The 20,123-nt window shown below is 41.0% G+C and overlaps 1 protein-coding gene across 19 annotated transcripts in view; it reads left to right on the forward strand.

The window, feature by feature from the left end:
• The window catches only part of Plcb4 (phospholipase C beta 4), a 385,025-nt gene that overhangs the window by 180,272 nt on the left and 184,630 nt on the right, over window positions 1-20,123 (forward strand). For 2 of the 19 annotated variants that reach the window (XM_028884513.2, XM_037205247.1), the window contains exon 1: window positions 12,698-13,333. The exons of 13 other annotated variants lie outside the window; for them this stretch is intronic. In XM_028884513.2, the coding sequence (XP_028740346.1) occupies window positions 13,319-13,333 (15 nt within the window). In that variant the 5' untranslated portion in view covers window positions 12,698-13,318. Of the gene's footprint in view, window positions 1-12,697; window positions 13,334-14,485; window positions 14,695-16,515; window positions 17,028-20,123 lie in introns of those variants that run through there. 4 more of the 19 variants (XM_037205246.1, XM_037205248.1, XM_028884509.2 and 1 more) reach the window with 3 other exon arrangements.

The following is a 20,123-nucleotide window of genomic DNA, read 5'->3' on the forward strand; positions in this document are numbered from 1 at the left end:
GTCTTCTATTCTTGCTTGCCATTGCCACTTTCTCTTCTTTTACATGGCCTGTCCCTTCTCTTATGAATCAACTGTATTTTTATTTTGTTGAGGTCCTTGCACAGTGGTAAGAAGGCAAAAAATAGGAATTCTATCCGACAACCCTGGTCACCTCCGTCTTCTCTTCCTGTCAGCTCCGATGGACTACTACACATCATTTTTCTTACCATGTGTCTTCCTGGTGGCAGAGGGTTGTTGCATTCACGGAAATCCCTGTAAATGAATTTCTAAATGGTCTTATTAAATAAAAAACACAGAGTCAAATATAGGGGTGAAAGCCGTAGAGATCAGGGAAATAGTGAGAGCCACCAACCTCACCTCTCCAGCTCTGCAGCTCCCAAAAGTGGGCTACTTCCTGTCTACCTGTGCCTTTATTGCCTTGCTGTTTTGCCCTCTCATTGGCTCTTAGCCCAGCTACCTCATTTCCTTGTCACTGCCTGTCTGTACAGACCTCCAGGTCTCTATGGTTGGTGCTGGAATTAAAGGCATGTGTCATCACGCTTGGCTCTGTTCCATAGTGTGACCTTGAACACGCAGAGACCCTGCCTGCTTAGTGATTGGATTAAGGGCGTGTGCTACCACTGCTTGACTTTTGTGTTTACTTAATGGCTTGCTATTTCTTCTGATCTCCAAGCAAACTTTATTTACTAACATACAAATAAAGTATCACCACATTTCAGCACAAATAAAACATCGCCCAAATCCCCTGAACCAGCCAGAGGCCATCCTCTATTTCCCTTTTCTTCTGGTTGTAGAAAGAAAGATACTAACCTGTAAAAGAAATATTCAGAGATAGACAGCTTTTCATAAACTATAAGCAAAATAGGAAGTAAAAAAAAATTAAGACATTTCTGGTGGTTTTAGGCATATTATTTCACTTCAAAGGAGGTGTTTCCTTGAATGACAGTTGTCTGATTTTCTTGATACCAGAAATGATTTTTGGCTGCATTAAATGCAGTCGCCCTCCCCTCTGCCTGCTCATCTTGCCCTTACACGTATCCCCTCTGCATTTCCTGCTGTCAGGGAAGCTGGAATTGACAAGTCAGTCTGTCAATCATGTTTTTATTTTTCTTGTTGCAAACAGTAGCAGCATACATATAACTCAAAACCTTTAAAGAGAAACCACTGAGCCAAAAGCAAAATGAGAAATAAAATTGGCCAACCATGAAAGAAAAGGAAATGAAAGCACTTTGATCGGTGTGGACCAACCCTGTACACAGTTGTCCAAGACGGGTGGCGATGAGGAAGGGCAAAGCCAGGAGGAGCCTGAAATGAGTTAGCTCCTTCCCTAGAGAGCAGCAGGGCTTGGTAGGAACAAAGTATATGGATGCCACCCTGACACAGTCAGGATACTCAGTTGGGCTAATGCAGGCAGGCCTGTGATGTCAAGACTAAATGAGTCCACAGTGATGCTATATAGTCTTCCCTCTAGAACCTTGGTTTGTCACTATCAACCCTTACTTTTGCTCACAAGTTTCTGGGTCAGCTGAGCATTTTTACTGCTTTTGGCTCTGCCCACTTGTGCTTCCTTGTGCACTTGTAGTCAGCTAGAGGGTCAGTAGGGGGCTGGCCAGGCTGGGAGAGCTCCAGGTGTGATGACTCAGCTCTCTTAGTGTGCTCGCTCCTGTTTTATCAAGTTAGGCTGAGCTTCATGGCATGTGAACAGAGTTGCCAGAGAAGGGATAGAAGCTTGCAGCGGGGCCCCATCAGGTCACCAGACATCAGCCTACAGCATCTTCAGACTAAAGTAAGTCTGAATGAGAAGAGAGTTAGGTACAGGAGAAAGGACAGGAGAAGTTGTTAGTTGAAGGCAACAGATGTGCCCCAAGATTTCTACCCAGTTTTCTGCCCGAGGAGCCTGGCAACTGTACTGTCAGACTCATGGAGCCGGGAGACTTACCAGGGCTCACAGGTCAGAGACAATTCAGAGGTTAAAACAGTAATTGCTGTTAGGAGAAGATCGGTTTTCAGAAAGGAGATGTGGGATGGAATCCTTTCCTAAGCTTCTTCCAAGGATGAGGGACAAGTTCTCTCAGTGGAAGTGAAAACACAGGGATGAGTTGTGAGTCACACGACAGGTTTGTTTGAAGGTGATAATCTACTTGATCTTCAAGAGGACGACCCATCTGGTCCTCTTGAATGTTAGCCTTTTTCTGAGCTAGTGGAACTTGAGTCCTCAGTGAACACCTGCTCTTCGCGAGGCATGCTCAGTTTTACTGGTTTTTCTAAGTGTGTTGGGGTACTTCTTCCTCATGCTGTCTGAGTTAGGGGGTCAGAGTAGTACTTAGCAAAGTGTAGTGGTCCCCAGATTGATTAGCATCTGCAATGCCTGCTACAAATCCAGGCTCTTAAGTACCCCCACCTCCGTCAGGCCCCACAAGGTTTGGAATCGATGGGCTTGGGATCCAGTAGTCTCCCAGTAATTTTGAGATCTGAATTAGAATTGTGTGAATTTTGACAGGCTTAAAGGCTTTTTTTTTTTTTTTTTTCCCTAAACAAATTTAGGAGAAAATACAAGGTATCCAGCCATGTTTGAATTTTGTGTCATCAATGGCTAAATTACTTTTTAGCACAAATAAGCTCTCTTTACTGTTTAGTATGTATTTGTTGATGATCTGAAAATGAAATTTAACTAGGGTCATGTGTTCTATGCCACATCCCTAGTGAGAGATGTTGAAAAATTACAGAAGATTCAAAGAACAGTCAAAGTCTTTAATGGAATTGAAATCCTAGAAAGAAAAGTTAAAAGTGGACTTGATGATCCCAGAGAGGAAGGCCTGGGTGGGAGGATGGGTTAGAAGATTTTATTTAAAGGGAATAATGCTGAGCCATTTCTTATGGCTGCTCAAATTAACCTACAAGAGATTTCTCTTAGAACAAGGCAAGGCTTCTCACCAATAAGTGACATCAGTGGGGGTTCTGAGTAAGTTTTGTGATTCTCAAAGGTCCTCAAGTGCATTTTGAAGTTTTATGTGATTGTAATGAAGCTTGGCCTCTGATGTCTGTACCTGAACAGCTGAGAGATGCTGGCCAGTGGGAGGTTGGAGCAGATATTTCTCAAGGCCTCTTATGACTGTGCTTGAGATTGTCTGGAACTTGGCTTTTAGGAAACAGAGCAGAGCTGTGAAGAGGATGCTTTGGAGTGGCACTCCATGGGTTCGGAGCCCAGCTATGATGCCATTCCTAACTGTGTGTTCTTAGATGATGAGTTTACGCTTTCTCATCTGTGAAATTAAGTTCTTATTAACAGTTATCTCATGGGTTCTTGTGAGATTTAATTGAATTTATCCATGTGAAATTCGAGAACAGAAACATACTCTTAAGTATTATTTTTATCTTATTAAGGACAGAAATCTGTCTATCGTGGGCATTTGGTGGTTGTTATAGCTGAAAACTGGTGTTGAATGGAAGTTCATTGCCGTGTAGTGAAAAATTGTCCCTTGCGAGCAATCCTGCTCTGTTTGTCTCTGTGACCTTTCATCTTAAGGTGTTAGCTTGATCTTGCTTGGGTGTTGCTCTGTGTTACCACTGCATCTAACCATGAATCTTTCCTTTTTCTCTTCTGAAATGAACTTTCCCACATTTTCCAGAAACCCCCAAGAGAATTGGGTTCATTTCCCATTGCAAATTGAATTCAATTAAAATGCTATAAAAGAATGCCATATAATGTCATGGAGAACAAAATGACATTTTCAAAATATTTTTGAGAAACTTGAACTCCCAGTCCATTTAGTTCTGCTAGTAAGGAAACAGATATAGTCATGGAAAAATTTTAATCTAACAACTAGTTTAATCACAGTTATGAATCCAACTGAGATTAGGCACTTTTAAATTTTGAAGATGGAAATCAAGTATTTTTGGCACAGGGAAGAATAGCTAATACTGGTCTTATACAGCACTAAGTTTCTGCCCACACTCAATCGAAGCCTCATGTAATAAGCCTCAGGTTGATAGTAGAACGTCCCTTTAGCTGGTAACTTCAGCACCTTTTGGATTTATGTGGTAATTAATAAAATGAGTGTTTAAGTAACTTCTTGTTACTTGACTGAAACTTTTAGCCTTTCTCTTCAGTGAAGCTCCATTTTGAATCTGTAGACTGGTGTGCACTCGGCCTTGCAGTGCTTCCAGGCGGACAGGAAGTACTAAGGGTTGTTCCTGTTCTTCCAGTAAGGAAGATGTACTGCAATACCTCTGTCGATGGACTTGAACATTACCTATTGGTCTTCATTAGTTTGCAGGGCTCTGACTAATTGTGAAGCACAGAAGCCAAGCTGGTGCAGTTGGCTCACTTGCAGGTCCGTTGGTGCTTGGCTAGTGGTTGCTGTGTTTGGAACAGCCACCTCCTTCACACCTGAGGATGTGTGGGTTGAAGGTGGGGCAGCTGGCCTAGGTTCTGCTCCAAGAAAGGTGGTCCAGACCTGTTCATAGAGTAGAAGCGCAGTTTCAAGAGACAAGAGGACAGGAAGGGGGCTCTTTTCTTATTTTTCATTTACTTATTTTTATTTTATATGTATGGATGTTTTTCCTACATGTATGTAGTGTACCACGCGCATACAGTGCCCATAAATGCCAGATGAGGGTGCTGGATGTTCCGGGACTGGAGTTACAGAAGGTTCTGAACCACCATGGGCCTGCTGGGAATGAAACCCAGGTCCTCTAGAAGAGCAACAGGTACTCTTAAATGCTGAACCACCTCCAGCCCCAAGAAGTGGACTCCTTTGAAATAAGCCAGGTGACCAAGGCTAGGAATTGGTACAAGGTCACCTCTTCTGCATTATACCAGGCAATGAAAGCACCAGAGTTAGTCCAGATCATGGGTAAGAAGACAGATTTCATTTCTTGATGAGAGGAACCATAACTTTGCATCACAACAGGTGTCGTGTTAGGTCAAAACTGGCCTGCAATCCACATGTGACAAAATATGTTATTAAATTAAGGGGTTTTAGAGTGATAACTTTTTTGGGGGGTGCTAGGTAAATCATCTATCTCTATATGTGTAAGGAGAGGCAGAGGGAGTTTCAGGGAGACCCATGGAAGAGAGGAAGGCAGTGTGATGATGGAAATAGAGATTGGACTGGTGTGACCTCAAGACAAGGAATGTCTCCAAGGACAGAAGTTGGCAAGGCAGGGAATGGAATCTCCCTTGGCGCCTCTGTAGAAAGAGTGACTGTCAGGGCTGCTGCTTTGACTTGGGACATCTGCCTTCAGAACTGCAGGAGAATCAGTGTCTGTTGTTTTGTTTTTAAGCCAGCCAGTTTGTGCCAATTTATTGTGGCAGCCCCCAGGAAACTAGCAGGTGTGAATATGGGGACAGCTAAAGAATGAGTCATCCATTTGTAAGTGTATGCAATTTAATTCATGCCTTCTTACTTAGTCTGACAAAACTTTTCTCTGTACTATGATGCCACTGGTGAAAACACTTTTTAAAGTACATAATGCGTGGTCACATTACACTTTGAGATGGAGCCATTGCTTGAGACCTGGACCACCATTCTCTTTGTCTCTCAACACTCACCTCTAGCAGGCCTACGACGTCTCATGTTGAGAGTGCTGTAAGGATCTGGTGATGATCTTATTCTCCTTCCAGCAAATACACCAACTTCTCTCCCAGACCAGTTTTGCCAAGAACTCACTTTAAATCACTCTGGCTAGGAACATTTAATGGTATTTAATTGTGGCTGTTAGATCTCTAAGACAGCATTAGGATCTCTGGAGTAAAATTGTTCTAGAACAGTTATCTGTCACGGTTGCTGTTAGTTTTTCTGTGAGGCTGGCTCACTGAGAGCAGAGTTGCTTTCTCCAATGTGTGTCTTCTGTATCATCTGCCCTGGTACTTTGAAGGTCTGGTTACTTTGGTACCCACTGTGCAAGAGAAAACATAAGTTAGAAAGGTGAAATAATTCTATTGGCTTGTTTTATCATCTGATCCTCTTTATTCATTTGACTAAATTTGAGCTGCTAGGTGAATTGACTCCTTTGAGCTGAGGGGCTGTTCAATACTTTTGTCTATGGAGTCACTGAGTTCTGGAGAAATCTGTAGATCCTTCTTAGAATAATACTTATTAATGCATAAAATAAAAATAGAATTACCAAGGAAATTATCTTGTAAACCAGCTCCAAAAGTATTATAAATTGTGATAGAATAGTATTTCTGCATCTTTATGTTCATACATTAAACACTTTAGTATCTAGCAGTTAGCTCATTCAGCTTCCAGCATTTCAAAGTAGCACCACAACACACCACAGCAGCCATAGTGTGACACTAACATGTGGATGACAGAATCACAGGTTCTTTTAGAACAATTGTCGTTTGTTACCTGTTCCCAGATTTGCAAAGAACCCCATACTTTAAAGCCAGATTAGTTTAAAGATAGAATTTTATTTCCACTAGTTCATTCATAGGCCACTCGAATTCTCTAAGCCACAGACAAAGGGTCCTGAAAGTCTAATTTAGAGATAACTCTAGGATAAGCCACATCTGGAGTTCCTGAGGAGGCAGGTGCTCCAGGCCCCCATGACAGTATACCATTCCTCCTTCCAGGCCTGGTCTCATTCCCTTGGGCTTAGATAAAATAGGAGGCAGCTTGTGAAGGCATCCTCTAGTTCTTGCTAATAGAATTTACACAAGAATACTGTTACGAACTCAGTATTAGTCAGCTTTCTGTCACGATAACCTGAGACAATCAGCATGTAGAAAGAAAGGATTTATTTTGGCTTGTGACTTTAGAGGTCTCAGTGAGGGGGTGGCTGACCCTATTGCTTATGGGTTATGCCTACCTCATAAATAGAAAGGCAAAGTGAAGAAGATGAAGGGCTGGGATCCCACTGCCCTCTTGGAAGCCAAACTTTCATTGACCCAAGACCTCTGTTGGGCCCCACCTCTTTGAGTTCTGAGCCTTCCAGTAGGCATGGGCTCAGAACTGAGCTTTTAAAAAATGATTATTAATTAAATTGTTTTCATTTATTTTACAATCCAACCTCAGTTTCCCCTCCATCCTTTCCTCCTGTTCCCGCACCCCGTCTCCCCTTTGCCACCCCCATCTAGTCCTCTGCTGTTTCTGTTCAGAAACAGGCCTCCCATGGGTGTCAACAAAGTATGGCACATCAAGTTGAAGTATGACTAAGCTTCTCCCTTTGTATTAAGCCTTGGCAAAGAAGCCCAGTATGGGGAATAGGTTCCCAAGAGCCAGCTCAAGCTTTAGGGACAAGCCCTGCTCTTACTGCTAAGAGTCCCACAAATAGACCAAGGTACACAACTGTCACACATATGCAGAGGGCCTAGGTTGGTCCCATGCAGGCATCAGTCCAAACTATGTGAGCTCTTATGAACCCAGGTTAGTTGTTTCTGTGAGTTCCATTGCAATGAACTTGACCCCCCAACCCCTCGCTCCTACAATCCTTTCTTCCCTCTCTTCAACAGGATTCCTGGAGCTTGGCCTAGTGCTTGGCTGTGGACCTCTGAATCTGCTTCCATCAGTTAGTGGATGAAAGCTCTCTGATGATAATTAGGGTAGTCACCATTCTGATTACAGGAGATGGCCAGTTCAGACACCCTCTCCACTATTGCTAGGAGTCTTAGCTGGGGTCATCCTTGTGGATTCCCAGGAGTTTCCCTGACACCAGGTTTCTCCTTAACCCTGAAATACTCCCTCCCCCATCAAGACATCTCCTTCATTACTCTCCCGCTCCATCTTGCCCAATTCCCCATGTTCCCATCCCCACCCTCCCATCCCAGTTTACATAGGAGATCTCTTCTACCTCCCCTTCCCAGGGAAATCCATGCATCCCTCTTTGGGCCCTCCTTGTTACCTAGCCTCTCTCGGGCTGTGGATTGTAGCCTGATTATCTTTTACTTTCCAGCTAATATCCACTTATGAGCTTTTAACATGTGGTGTGTAGGTAGTGTTTAAGATCCAAACTATTGGATTTCTTCATCTTTTACTTTATTACAAGGAAACACCATTGATCTTTGTATTGTGTCAATCACTGCTTCACAGTACATAATGTTTGGGCCAAGCAGAATTAATGTGCTGGTTCTTGAGATACTTACTGGTGTATGGATAGTGTCCTGATATTTTAGCTCTCTGAATCATGAGAATGAGAGGAATGTCTGCTTGACATCTGCATTGTGTATTTTGAACCATCACTATAATTCTGTGTGCTTATGTACACCTCCAGAGTGAGAGCACATATATATGCTGATTAGAGCACGTGTGAAATGTATCCGCTTGAACCCTGCTGTCATTCATGTGGCTGACATTTGCATTTTTCTGTCTTCCAAGCCATCTAAGTCCCCTTGACTCTCAGGCTTTTTTATTTGGTTGAAATGAATGCCAAATTTGCTTATATTTTAATACACCAGATTAACACGAATAGATTCTTGAAGTGGGAAAAAGGAATAGTTGGTAAGATTGAGAATAGACGCTGTGATCACTTGAGGCTTATAGAGAAGTCCAATGATTATTATTAGTCTTGACACTTCTCACCTAACTGCAAGTCATCTGCCTTTTATTGCAATTCTCTTGGAAGGTTAGAATTTGTGTTATTTGGCTTTGTGTTTGTACACTAAATATTTACTCCAACCTAGTGAATGTTCTAACACTGCAGTGGACTTCTTCATTTTTAGATGAGTGCCACATTTGTGCCCTAGTTCCTCAAGGCCCACCCTCAGTACACCTTCCCTCACCATCTCTCTGACTCCTGTAATAATGTCCCCATACTACTCTTGACAGTTGCTAGGGTTAAGGACAACCCCAATGGACTTGTTATCCAATTCCAAGGTGGAGATGGATCTATCAGGACTAAAACCCAGAAGACACTAGAACTGCCTTACTTTCTTGTATTTTTTTAGGAGTTGATTCTTCTTTCTTTCTGCTTCTTCAGGCTGCTTATGGCACTATAAAACTCTCTTCCATTCTGAAAGCCTTCATATCTTCCTCATGATATCATCTGCATGCTGGAGGCATTTGTTTGGTCAAATCATATTTTTTTTTAAGTTTTAGCTTTGTGCATATAAATGTCATTTGAGACAGGGCTGCATGTTATTCTTGCCATAGTTCTGTGGCATAGGCAGGTATTCTTTTTCTTTTTTTTCCTGTCTCATGATCTGTGCAGTATAAGTGGCTTGTCCTTCCTTATATAGCTTACATTTTGTATGTATTTTGCTCTGCCTCACTAAAATTATATTTACTTTTTTACTTGACACAAAATTTGGAGGTGGAATGTCTTATTTTAATTTTAAGTCAATGCTAGAATCAATGACCCTGGCTTTTACATCCTCGTGGCGGTATAATGGCTGTCAAAGCTCTGTGCATTATGTCTTCTGCTGGTTAAGAAATCCCTTTAAACACGGGATAGGAAGAGGTAGTGGGGTAGAACATTTTTCTTTTGTGGCTCCTACTTTTTCTTTTAGTGTGATTTATTTATGTATTTGCTCAGAAAGATCACTGTCAGGCTTCTCTTTAGCTCCTATAAGCTACGTCTTGGTCACCTATCTATCGAGTAGGTCACACTGGCATAAAGTAATCCATGACAACAATGATCTCAGTCACAGTTAGTCTTGAGTAGTGCTCTCTAAAAGCAGCAGGTTAGCCATACAGACCTTTAAGTTTATACTAGCTATGTTTTTAAAAAAGTAAAAAAGAAAGCAGTAAAATCAATATTAACAGTGCTTTGCCCCCAAAATTTCATACTAACATCATTTTTAACATAAAAAAATGTGCAAAAACCCTTAATAAGATGTTTTATAGACTTGATTTGACATTGAGTTAGCAGAAGCAGGTCTGTTTAATGCTGACACCAGATACCCAATTCATCAGATCTACTGACCTGTATTTAGCCCTCAGAAGAGTCACAGGAGAAAAGGGGCTCACAAACAGCTCCATACATCATTAAACTGGATGATTTCTAATACTCCATCCACACTAGCTTCTAAGGAGCAAGGCCTCTGCAAGGGTTATTACATGTGTCAGCTTGATTGGGCTAAGGGGTACCGGGCAGCTGGTTAGCATGATTTCTGAGGATGTCTTGTGGGTATTTCCCAAAAGAAACCAGATGAGTGCTGATCGTGCTCCCCACTGTGAGCAGGGATCCCCATCTAATCCAGTGGTTCTCAACTTGTAGGTCAGGACCCTAAAAAGATCACTGGAAAACACAGATATTTACATTACAATTAGTAACAGTGGCAAAATCACAGTTATGGAGTGGCAATGAAAATAATTGTATGGTTGGGGGTCACCGCCTGAGGAATTGTACTAAAGGATCACAGCATTAGGAAGGTTGAGAATCACTGAGCTAATCCAGGGAAAGTCTATTAGAATGACAGAATGGAAGAAGCATGCAGACGCAGTCTGCCCAAGCTGGTGTGTCCTCTGTCCTTGGTCACAGGCATTGCTGGTTCTTGATTCTTTGAACTTGGAAGGAGACATAGATATTGCTTCTGGTTCTCAGGCCATTGGCTCTGCTTGGTTTCAGCTTCTAGGCTGTGGACAGTGGGGCTTCTAAGCTCCTATGATAATGTAAGTCAGTCTCTCAAAGTAGCCTTTTCTGTATCTGTCCATTCAGTTGATTCTCTTAGTCTGGGGAAGGCCAATTGACATAGCAACTAGGTCTGAGAACCACCAGCCTTGCAGAGAGTCCTGACCCATTGGCTCCGGAGGGGACACAGTGCCCAGCAGGCAGCACAGTAGGAGGTGCTCTTGAATAAGTAGCCAGCAGTGGGCTCCACAGAAACTTCCCTTCAGCCTGAGGCCATTTCCAGCAGCGCAGGAGGTCTGGCTGGGTGTTGCACAGGTTAGAGTTGCAAATGCCTGACCTGACTCCACCTACTCCATCTTTGTCCCAGTTTTTTACTACTTTCCTTCCTATCTGTACCATGTGGCTGGCAGGTGGGGCTTGTATCCTGCTGAGCTTCCCTAACCTGGAAGCCATCTGTGCCACAAGCCAGCTCCTTCTTGGTCCTGATACCCACTGTGGTTCCTGTGGCAAACGCACCCCTCCTGTGTTGCCTTGCTGTTCTCTGAGGCAGTGTCTGTGGTCAGGAACTTGCCTGTTTCTCAATGTTTTTCCTTACACAGGAGGCCTTGTTCATTCCAGAACTGGCTTCCTCAGGTACTCATAGCTCTGCGGTTGCTTTTCTAGTTATATTTTGCTTCTTCCTTGATACTGAGATCACGTGAACTTAGCCTGCCATCTGCCCATTTAAAGCATCTCTGGCTCTTAGAGTCAGAATTTAGATGTGATTTTTTACCATAATTGGGTGTGTGGTTAGCTGCCCATGTGCATATCTCTGGGCCCCTGGGGACTGGGAGCATGCACATAACTTAGAACACAGGCTTGTAGATTGACACACTTCTTTGGCAAGCCCAACCTGCTGGGTTTCTCTTTGGAGGAGGGAGCTTTAGAAGGGCATAGTGGAAAAGATAATTACTTTCCTATTAGGCGTCTCCTACGGAGGCTTTTTGGTGCAAACATAGCCATATTCAAGCAGAAATGCATTCATGTCCTTGAATTTAAGAACACAGGGACTGAGTACCAGTCTTGATGTCTAACGTGGGTTTGGTAGAGAAGCCCTGCTCACGTCACATTCCCAGCCCATGAAATTACATGGGCTTGTGTGAAGGCCTCTGTGAAATGCAGTATAATTAGAGAGGTACCTGTAGACTAGTCTGTTTATTTCAATATAACTTAAATGTTAAGAAAAACTCTACTACCATTATTCAGGTCTGTATCTTTTTATTTTAAATTGTACTTTAAAAGTTCTGAAGACCAAGCACTAGCAGGAATAGTGAGGTTTAATATGATCAGTTTCCTAGTTTACATTTGACAGTGAGGCTCATATTTTCACTATTTAGATCCTAACATAAATAGGTCTCAGATTAGACAATAGAATTCTTAAAACTTAAATGTAATGTAAGACTTAAAAGATATTCTAAGATAAGGTTAACGAGCATACATACAATCCCAGCACCCAGTAAAAAGAGGCAGGAGGACTGTTAGAAGTTTGAAGCCAGCTTAGTCTATACAGAAAGTTCCATGTCAGCCAGGAGTACATAGTAAGACCTGCCTCAAAAGAAAATATCTAATATAAAAACATAGAAATCTTGCATAAGTCTCTAATATTTCAGAAGCAGTACAAGTGAAAGTGGTAATTTCCTCATGGATTATTTGGAGGTTTATCAAGAGAGACCCAGTACCCAGTCAGCAATGCTTCCAGAAATGGGGTTCAAATGACTCCAACCATGTATGGGTTGGCAAGCAGAGGGATGGATATGCTAACCCAGGAGTAACAGGATGAGTCCATTCCTGCTGGTCAGGTGGCGAGCTTTTCTTCAGTGGGCCTCTATTTTATTTCTTAACACTGTCCATTGAAGGACATTTTAAGCATGCTGGATTTTTGTACATTAGAGAACTTGCCAGATGTTAAACAGTGTGTGGCCAGTCAGAGCAGCCTTGAGAAGTCTTCTTTCCTTCTCCCAACTCCAAGGCATCACTTTCTTTGTTCATAATTTTGAAGACATTGAAACATTAAAAATTTAGTCCCCTGTACGCCCGCCGCCCCCCCCCCCCCGTTTGGCATGAATATAAGAGCAAGATAATGCTTGAACTAGTAGAAGGTTATATTATATAATAGAAGTACTTACCTGCTCAGTGTAAATAGCCATAGGTTTTGTTCCATAAATAGTTATGTATTTGAAAATCAACATTTTTTGGGACGTGGCCAGTTAATACATAGATCATTATCTCTGTTGCAGCTTCTCAGCTCTGTCACTGTCACCAAAGCATCCCAGACAATCTGCTAATGAAGGTGCTGTTGAGTTCTCATGACATACCCAATATGGTCCTTTGGCCAGTTGATCCAGCCCTGGACTACAGGGTGGTGCACAGATCTGTCAGCACTATCATTTGTTTTTAGTGTTAGCACAATAGTAGCTTTCTACATTTGTAAACATGTCAGACCACTAGGTCTTATTTTTGATGTTTTTGAGGTTCTGGACTCATTTTTAAGATTTGGTATTATAAAAGGGAATGCCATTTCTGCCATGGTCAGTTATTGAAGTGACTAGGGGGACACTGAGGTTCTAGTATTTCCAGAGTACTCATCTGAGGGAGCTCTGAGCCACAGTGTTTAGCACAGTGATTCATATTTATTCTTGCATCTGGGTCAGAGGTAGGTCATGCAGAACTGATGTAAGAGACAGGTGAACCTAAGCAACCCAGGCTTTGTCCCGATTTATTCTCTGACACTCTTAGCTGGATTTTGTCCTCACTGTCAGGATGGATGCGGCACCTCCAGGTATCATGTGTCTATTCCCAGCAGGAAGAAAAAGAAGCGGGGGTGAGGGGAGGGTGGGGGGTGGGGGGGGGGTGGTGGTGGTGGTGGTGGTGGTGGTGGTGGTAATTACATCATATTAGAAAATTTGAGGGGCTTCCATATCTCAGCAATCTTTGTGTTAGACTAAACAGGGTCGCCATTGTAAGAAAGCCTTAGGAAGCACAGCATTTTGGTTGAGATCATTGCTATCACCCTCCAAAATGAGAAACAAGAATGTTGGGTAGGCAAATTGCACACCATCTGCCGCGGCATCTGTTCTTGTTTTGGTGGCCTTTATATTTCATTACAGATATTTAACATTGTATCATCATCTCCCCTGAGTAACATATCTTTTTAACCATACCAGCACTAGCAGCTTGTTTTCCTGAATTGGAAAATTAAATAACGTTATTCACATTTTTATGTAAATGTTGTCTAATACACATGTATAATTACTTGAGAATGATTTTCTTCAGAAATACATTTTCCTAAGGATTTCACTTTGGGACTTTGATTAGAGGTGACTCTTAGTATTTAGTGAACAAGGTTTGGGGAGAAAGCAGAGTTGAGATCAGTGGGACACAGTCCACATGCTGATCTTCTTCTTAAGTAAGTCTTTTTTCCTTGGGGGTGGCTGCACATTGAAGGAAGGTTGAACTCAGTCCTGTAGCTTTGTTATAACATGGGTCGGATGTGAGCTTGACAGAAAGACAATTAAATGTGCACTTGGATCCCATGTTAGATCTCACTCCTGTGTTTTGAAATTCTTGTCCTTGCTCTGAGGTAATATTTATTCTCCTTGTGGTAGCAGCACACTTCACTTGCTGTTTGTCATAGACTTCCCATAAAAAAGGATGAGGTAGCTAAACAGTCTCAACTGTGTCTTTGTCTTGGTGTGATGTCTGTCCTAAAGTGGCCGATGTGGGAATAGTATGAAAATGAATGTGTTTACTTGCTGTGTGGACTTGAACTGTGAGATAAATTTTATCCAGCTGGTTCTGTACTGCGGAGTTAATTCTCGGATCTGTTTCAATGTTGCTGTTATGATGAAGTATAACCATGACTCTTTATAGGTCAGGTAAATCCTTGTCCTAAAATTATATATATAAGAACTTTAGATGTCATATTATTTTAAAGCTTCAGTAAGATACTCCATTCTTTAATTTCAATGTTTCTAGGGATGTACATCAGTCAGTTTTAACTGTACATTGATACAACCTAGAAACTCCTTGGAAGAGAGCATTGATGATGGAACTTTGCTGTGTGAAAGGAGCAGTCTGCTTGAGAAAGGAAAAAGAAAGAAGAGGAGAAGGCAGGACCCTTGCTCATTCTTTCTCAGCATGGTGAGCTGATAAAGAGGTTTAAACACAAGGCTCTAGATCAGTGGTTTTCAGCCTTCCTAATGCTGTGACCCCATAATACAGTTCCTCATGTTGTGGTGACCTGCAACCATAAAGTTAATTTCGTGGCTACTTCATAATTGTAATTTTGTTACTGTTATGAACTGTAATGTAACTATCTGATATGCAGGTGATCTTAGGCGACCCCTGTGAAAGGATTGTTAGGACCCCAAAGGGGTCGCAACCCACAGGTTGAGAACAACTACTATAGATTTCTGTGGAAAAATTTAGTTTTGAAAAAAAAAAGACACTTGGCAAATTGGAGAGCAGACAAGGAGGCAGTGGTGGTATAGCATAGAGGCAAAGGATGTTCTTAAATTGGCAAATCAAGAATGAAGAATTTTAGTGTATTTTCTAGAAGTAACTTCCCAACAAAGTAGCCATGAGCCATATTTGTTTACTGAGCCACTGAAATGTGGTATGCAAATTGACATAAGCTCTAAGTGAAATACATACCATCTTTTAGACAGTCTGAAGAAAGCAGTATAAAATGTCAGACTTTTATAATGGTTACACATTGTACCATATTATACTATTTGGATATATTTGGTTAAATAATAAATGTTACTAACAACAATTTTTACTATTTACCATTCTCTTTTCTCTCTTTCTCTCTCCCACCTCTCTCTTCCTCTCTCTCTCTCTCTCTCTCTCTCTCTCTCTCTCTCTCTCTCTCTCTCTCGTGTTGTGTGTGTGTGTGTGTGTGTGTGTGTGTGTGTGTGTGTGTGTGTGTGTGTTTGGGATTGAGCTCAGGCCTTGCACATACTGAGGATATTCTGTATATGCATCTGTGAAGTCCTGATTGTTTTCAGTGTGACTACCAAAAGATTTTGAGTTCAAATTGTGTCTCATACTTCTGTTGACTAATCTCTGATCTGACTGTACAGAGGCACATAAGAGGAATTGGAATCAGAAGTGATCTGTTTACACCATTGGAAAGGGAGCCTGTGACATAGTAGGGATAGCTTTTTACTGTGCATTTCATTTCTTTTAGAAAACTGTTCTTATTTAATGGATACAATATCTGTAGGTAATGAGAGGGCATGGATAATAACAAGACAACAGACACCCCTAATCACCCCCAACTGAAGAAAGAGAGAAAACACCTTTGATTTTTGAATGCATTTTATCATTACCTATATGCTACTGGGCTGTGATAATTTTAATAGTAAAAATAATATTCTTTAAAAAAAGTTTTTAAAATTATCTTTATATGTATGTGTGGGTATCTGTGTATGTGTGTGCTATGCTCTATGATTGAGGGTGCCTACAGAGGCCAGAATAAGATACCAGATCTGGAACTGCAGTTTCAGTGACTGTGAGCTGCCCTATTTGGGTGCTGGGAACTAAACTCTGGTCTTCTATCTAGATCCTAAAGAGAGTTTCAAAGTAAAGGGTATCACATGTAGTTTTTATAATTTGCATAATTTGGCAGTATAAAGTTAGAGTGCATATGCAATTTGTGTGTCCTGAACATGCAAACTGCAGATAAACATATATAACATATATAGCTTGATGCCATTTTGAATTTTATAAAACATGTCTGTTTATACATCTTTATACTTTTTGTATACATGAATATATAATCATTCTCATACACTGATAGTATGATAGATATGATCCCATAGTCTTGGGATTGAGACTGCAAGACCACAGGGAATAAATTCATATTCTTATTTCATAGATGTTCAGAGAAAAATAATAATTATATAATTAGGGTTTTTATTTGTCTAGTTTTGCCATTTTTTATATTCTACAAATAAAAATTCCTTCAGGAGATAAAAATAAGTTAAAAGATATGTTCAAACAGTTGAATTTTCTTAGAAGAGAACGCATTGCCTTAGAAGGAAGAAAGAAACACTTTTTATTTTTAGAAATAAAAAGAGGATAGATTTCAGGAGAAACATTAAAGCCATCACCCTCCTCCCTCCAAGTTATTCGCTGGACAGGTAAGTCTTATCCCTTTTGGACTGACGCAGAAATCAGTTCTTTACCTGGTCCTGGGAGCCTAGGTGGGCTTCCTCCCTTGTGCTCCACTGCCACAGAGTTTCTGGGCATTTGAAGCAAATGACACTGATGTAACAAATTGTGCTTCAGGCAGGCCAGGCAGAGCAGCGGAGATCCATGAGTCATTTTATTGACTGAGTGTAGGATGTGTGGCTGTGTTGGTGATGTTTACTTTACTGATCATCTCTGTGCGGTATGTTGCAAAGCATGTAGAAAACTCAAAACTACAAGGAAGAAATCAAATATTTAAGTACCTCTGACATCTCCATGTAAGTACTGATAATATTTTGTTGTATTTATTTCTAGGATTTCTAGATATATTTGTATAACCATTTTCAAAACGTAGAAAGCATAGTATATATATTTATCCTGCTTTGTCCAATAAATGTTATATTATGGATGCTCTTTCACAGCCTTGAATGTTCTTCGTAAGTGCAGTTGACTTTAAACTAGATAATTTTGGAGAAATCAATTAGACAATCAAAGAGTTTAAATCAGAAGTGAATAGATCTCCTGGTTAGAATTGAATACATTTATTCCTGTACTTGACTCTGATTGTATGATTGATCCTGTAAGTAAAAGATAATAAAATCATTACCCTGTCATAATCAATGGCAACTTTCCAAGCTGTTGATGTTAGGAGAATGGCATTACCTACAGATATGCAACATATTAAAGCCACATCTTTAATAAGAAGAAGCCGTTTATGCACTTCTGTACCCACTACAGGTGAAAAGGCAGAAACTGCATAATGCACAAGTGAGTCTACATTCTGTCCTTTTCTCAAGGAGGCAGAAGGCTACCGGCTCCTCTTGGCCAGCTTGTTTACATTTAATGAATCAGTTGGCCTAAACCAGCATTATCTAGGTGAATTCCACCTGTGAGAGTCTCACCGGCATGAAAAAAAAAAAAAAGGAAGTATATGGAAATCAAGTGTTCATATTTGTATCTTTTGTAGTCACATGGATGAATATAAGAGGGAAGGGATGTTCCACTTAGGATGTGGAAATCCTGTAGCAGGTGCCTTCTAAGGATAACTGTTACAAGATCATTCACTCCCCAGATGCTGGAAGTTCTACTCATAAGCTCGTCCTCAGTAGTATCTCAGGGATCCTAGGATCTGAGAGCAGGAGAGGGAAGGCTTTCACAACAGAACATGCAGGCACTCTTAATAAAAGTCAGTAGTGGGAAGAGGCTTCTTTTTACCGTTCACCCCCTCCAGAAGCTCAGGCTTTGTAGGCAATGAAGTCTACTTCATGCAAACTCTGTCCCATACAATCTAATCTGCACCTAAGTCTTACTCGTTCCTTAGGGAACGTGTACTGGGCGCCTCCTGGCAAAGCATTTTCAACCCTGCATCTGTGATCCTTATTCTTGTTGAATGCTTTCCCTTTGAAACTTGTTGTCACACATCATGTCCAAAATGCTCTGCTTATGTAAGCATCTAAGCAGGGTAGGAAAACGGGTTGGATTTGCTCACATATTGGCCCAGGAGATGTCACAATGCAGTCTGCTCAGTCCCTAGGCATCCCAGAATGAGTTTTATTCCTAAGACTGCAGGCTATACTTGCCAAGCCTCATGGGAAGTTTTTTCTTTAAACAAGTCTACAGTGCTTATTTGAAGTTTAAACTAATCTAGTTACATGCTAATGGAGAAGTAAAGATACATAGTTTAAAGCATCATGTAATAGATAACAGAAAACTATGAATATGCTGATAGTTGATTAGTAGATGAAGGGTTTTATGTTTTGTTTTCATGAACTATGACCAACCGGAGCTGGCAATAGTGTGTTCTTGGTTTGGGAGTGGATAGAGTATCCAGACCTGACTGGTAAGAATGAACAAGTTCAATCCTGAGCCTTTGCTGAGGCTTCTGAAAGTACTGTTTCTTGTGCTTTTAAGGGTAGTACTCTTGGTTATGCATGTGAGCCCAAAGCTGTCCCTATAAAAGATACCTTGCTAAATTGATATGAGTTATGATTTCAAGTTAGTGAGCAAGGAGTAGGTAATAGTGAAAAATCGAGTGAATCAAAGGGTTGTGTCCCTTTGGCCATGAAATATTTTCTGACTCGTGAATTATTTTACTGTTGGGGACCAAGGCAAGGGGCATTTCAAAGTGGCATTTGTGTCAGCAGAGATAGACGAAAGCAAGGAAAGAAGCCACTCTAGGTGTTTCAGGCAAAGAGGGTTTAATATCAGGATTAGGATGCTTTCAAAATGGCCTGAGTGACAGAGAAGGAGCCGTGCTGGGGTCACTCCTGACTTCTGCTGCTGTTCCACTCATCCACTCTTACAGCTTGATTGTCTCAAGAGGCAGCAGAAGGAACATGGCTCACAGTTTAGTGTTCAGCTCTGTGGCCCCTCGAACAGAGGAAGATGGGAGCCGAGGGATGAGGAGACAAGTCATCGTACATACTGCAGTTGTAAAAAGTGTGTTCTCCTAAAAGTTGATTCTGCTTTTGTTCAAGAGAAACCACCTGTCTATGGCAGCTTAATGCAGTGTTGAAACTGATGCTTGTTCATCAGTGGATCACATTTTTCCTTTTAAATTAAGATTCATTTTTTTTAAATGTATAGATAGCTGTGTTTGCATTGTCATGTCATTTACATGTGTCTTGACAAGTGTGCTGTGCCCTCCAGCCTCTGGTGTACTTGGGACACAGAACAGTTCACCACTGCATCCCCATCTGCTGCCAGTGTATTCATCACTTCCTGGGAACCACTACTCTGATCTTTATCGTCCTTGGCTCTGTTTTCCCCAGACTGTTATAGAAAGGGAATAACATGGTGCCCATCAAGTTGGACTTGATGGAATGTATTTGATTTCATCTGTGTTGTTAAATGTATCAGTAACCCATGTCTTCTTAATGAATTCTGTCCCCATTTTTATGTATACAGGGTTTATGACTTATATTTTTCCTCTTTGTTTAAAATCTCTATATTTTATTTTTTAGTATTTTTGGTCCTGGGTTAAGAACCCAGGAGTTTGTACATGATAAGCAAGTGCTCCTCTGCTGAGCAGTACATCAGCTCTTGCAGATATGTTTTAATTAACTCAGGTTTTATCAACTCTATTTTGTCTCCTACTCATAATATTTTTTAAATGAAGAAATATGAATGTCCTCCATTACCTGGGTGATTCAAAGTTTGTGTTCTTTATCATGGTTAATGAGGTTTTGTAGCCTAATTATTATTATATACTTGAATTGGAGCCAAATAATTAGACCCATCTCAAGAAATAGAACTCTCTCTATTCTAGTATTGAGACTCTGTGCTGTGAGAACATAACAAGTGCCCATCTTTAGCCTTTAAGATTTTTCCAAATGGTGGAAATAATTTTCTAATGAATCATTGGTTGGTTCCAG

The sequence above is a fragment of the Peromyscus leucopus genome, chromosome 4 (genome assembly GCF_004664715.2).
Source record: "Peromyscus leucopus breed LL Stock chromosome 4, UCI_PerLeu_2.1, whole genome shotgun sequence".
Lineage (NCBI taxonomy): Eukaryota > Metazoa > Chordata > Mammalia > Rodentia > Cricetidae > Peromyscus > Peromyscus leucopus.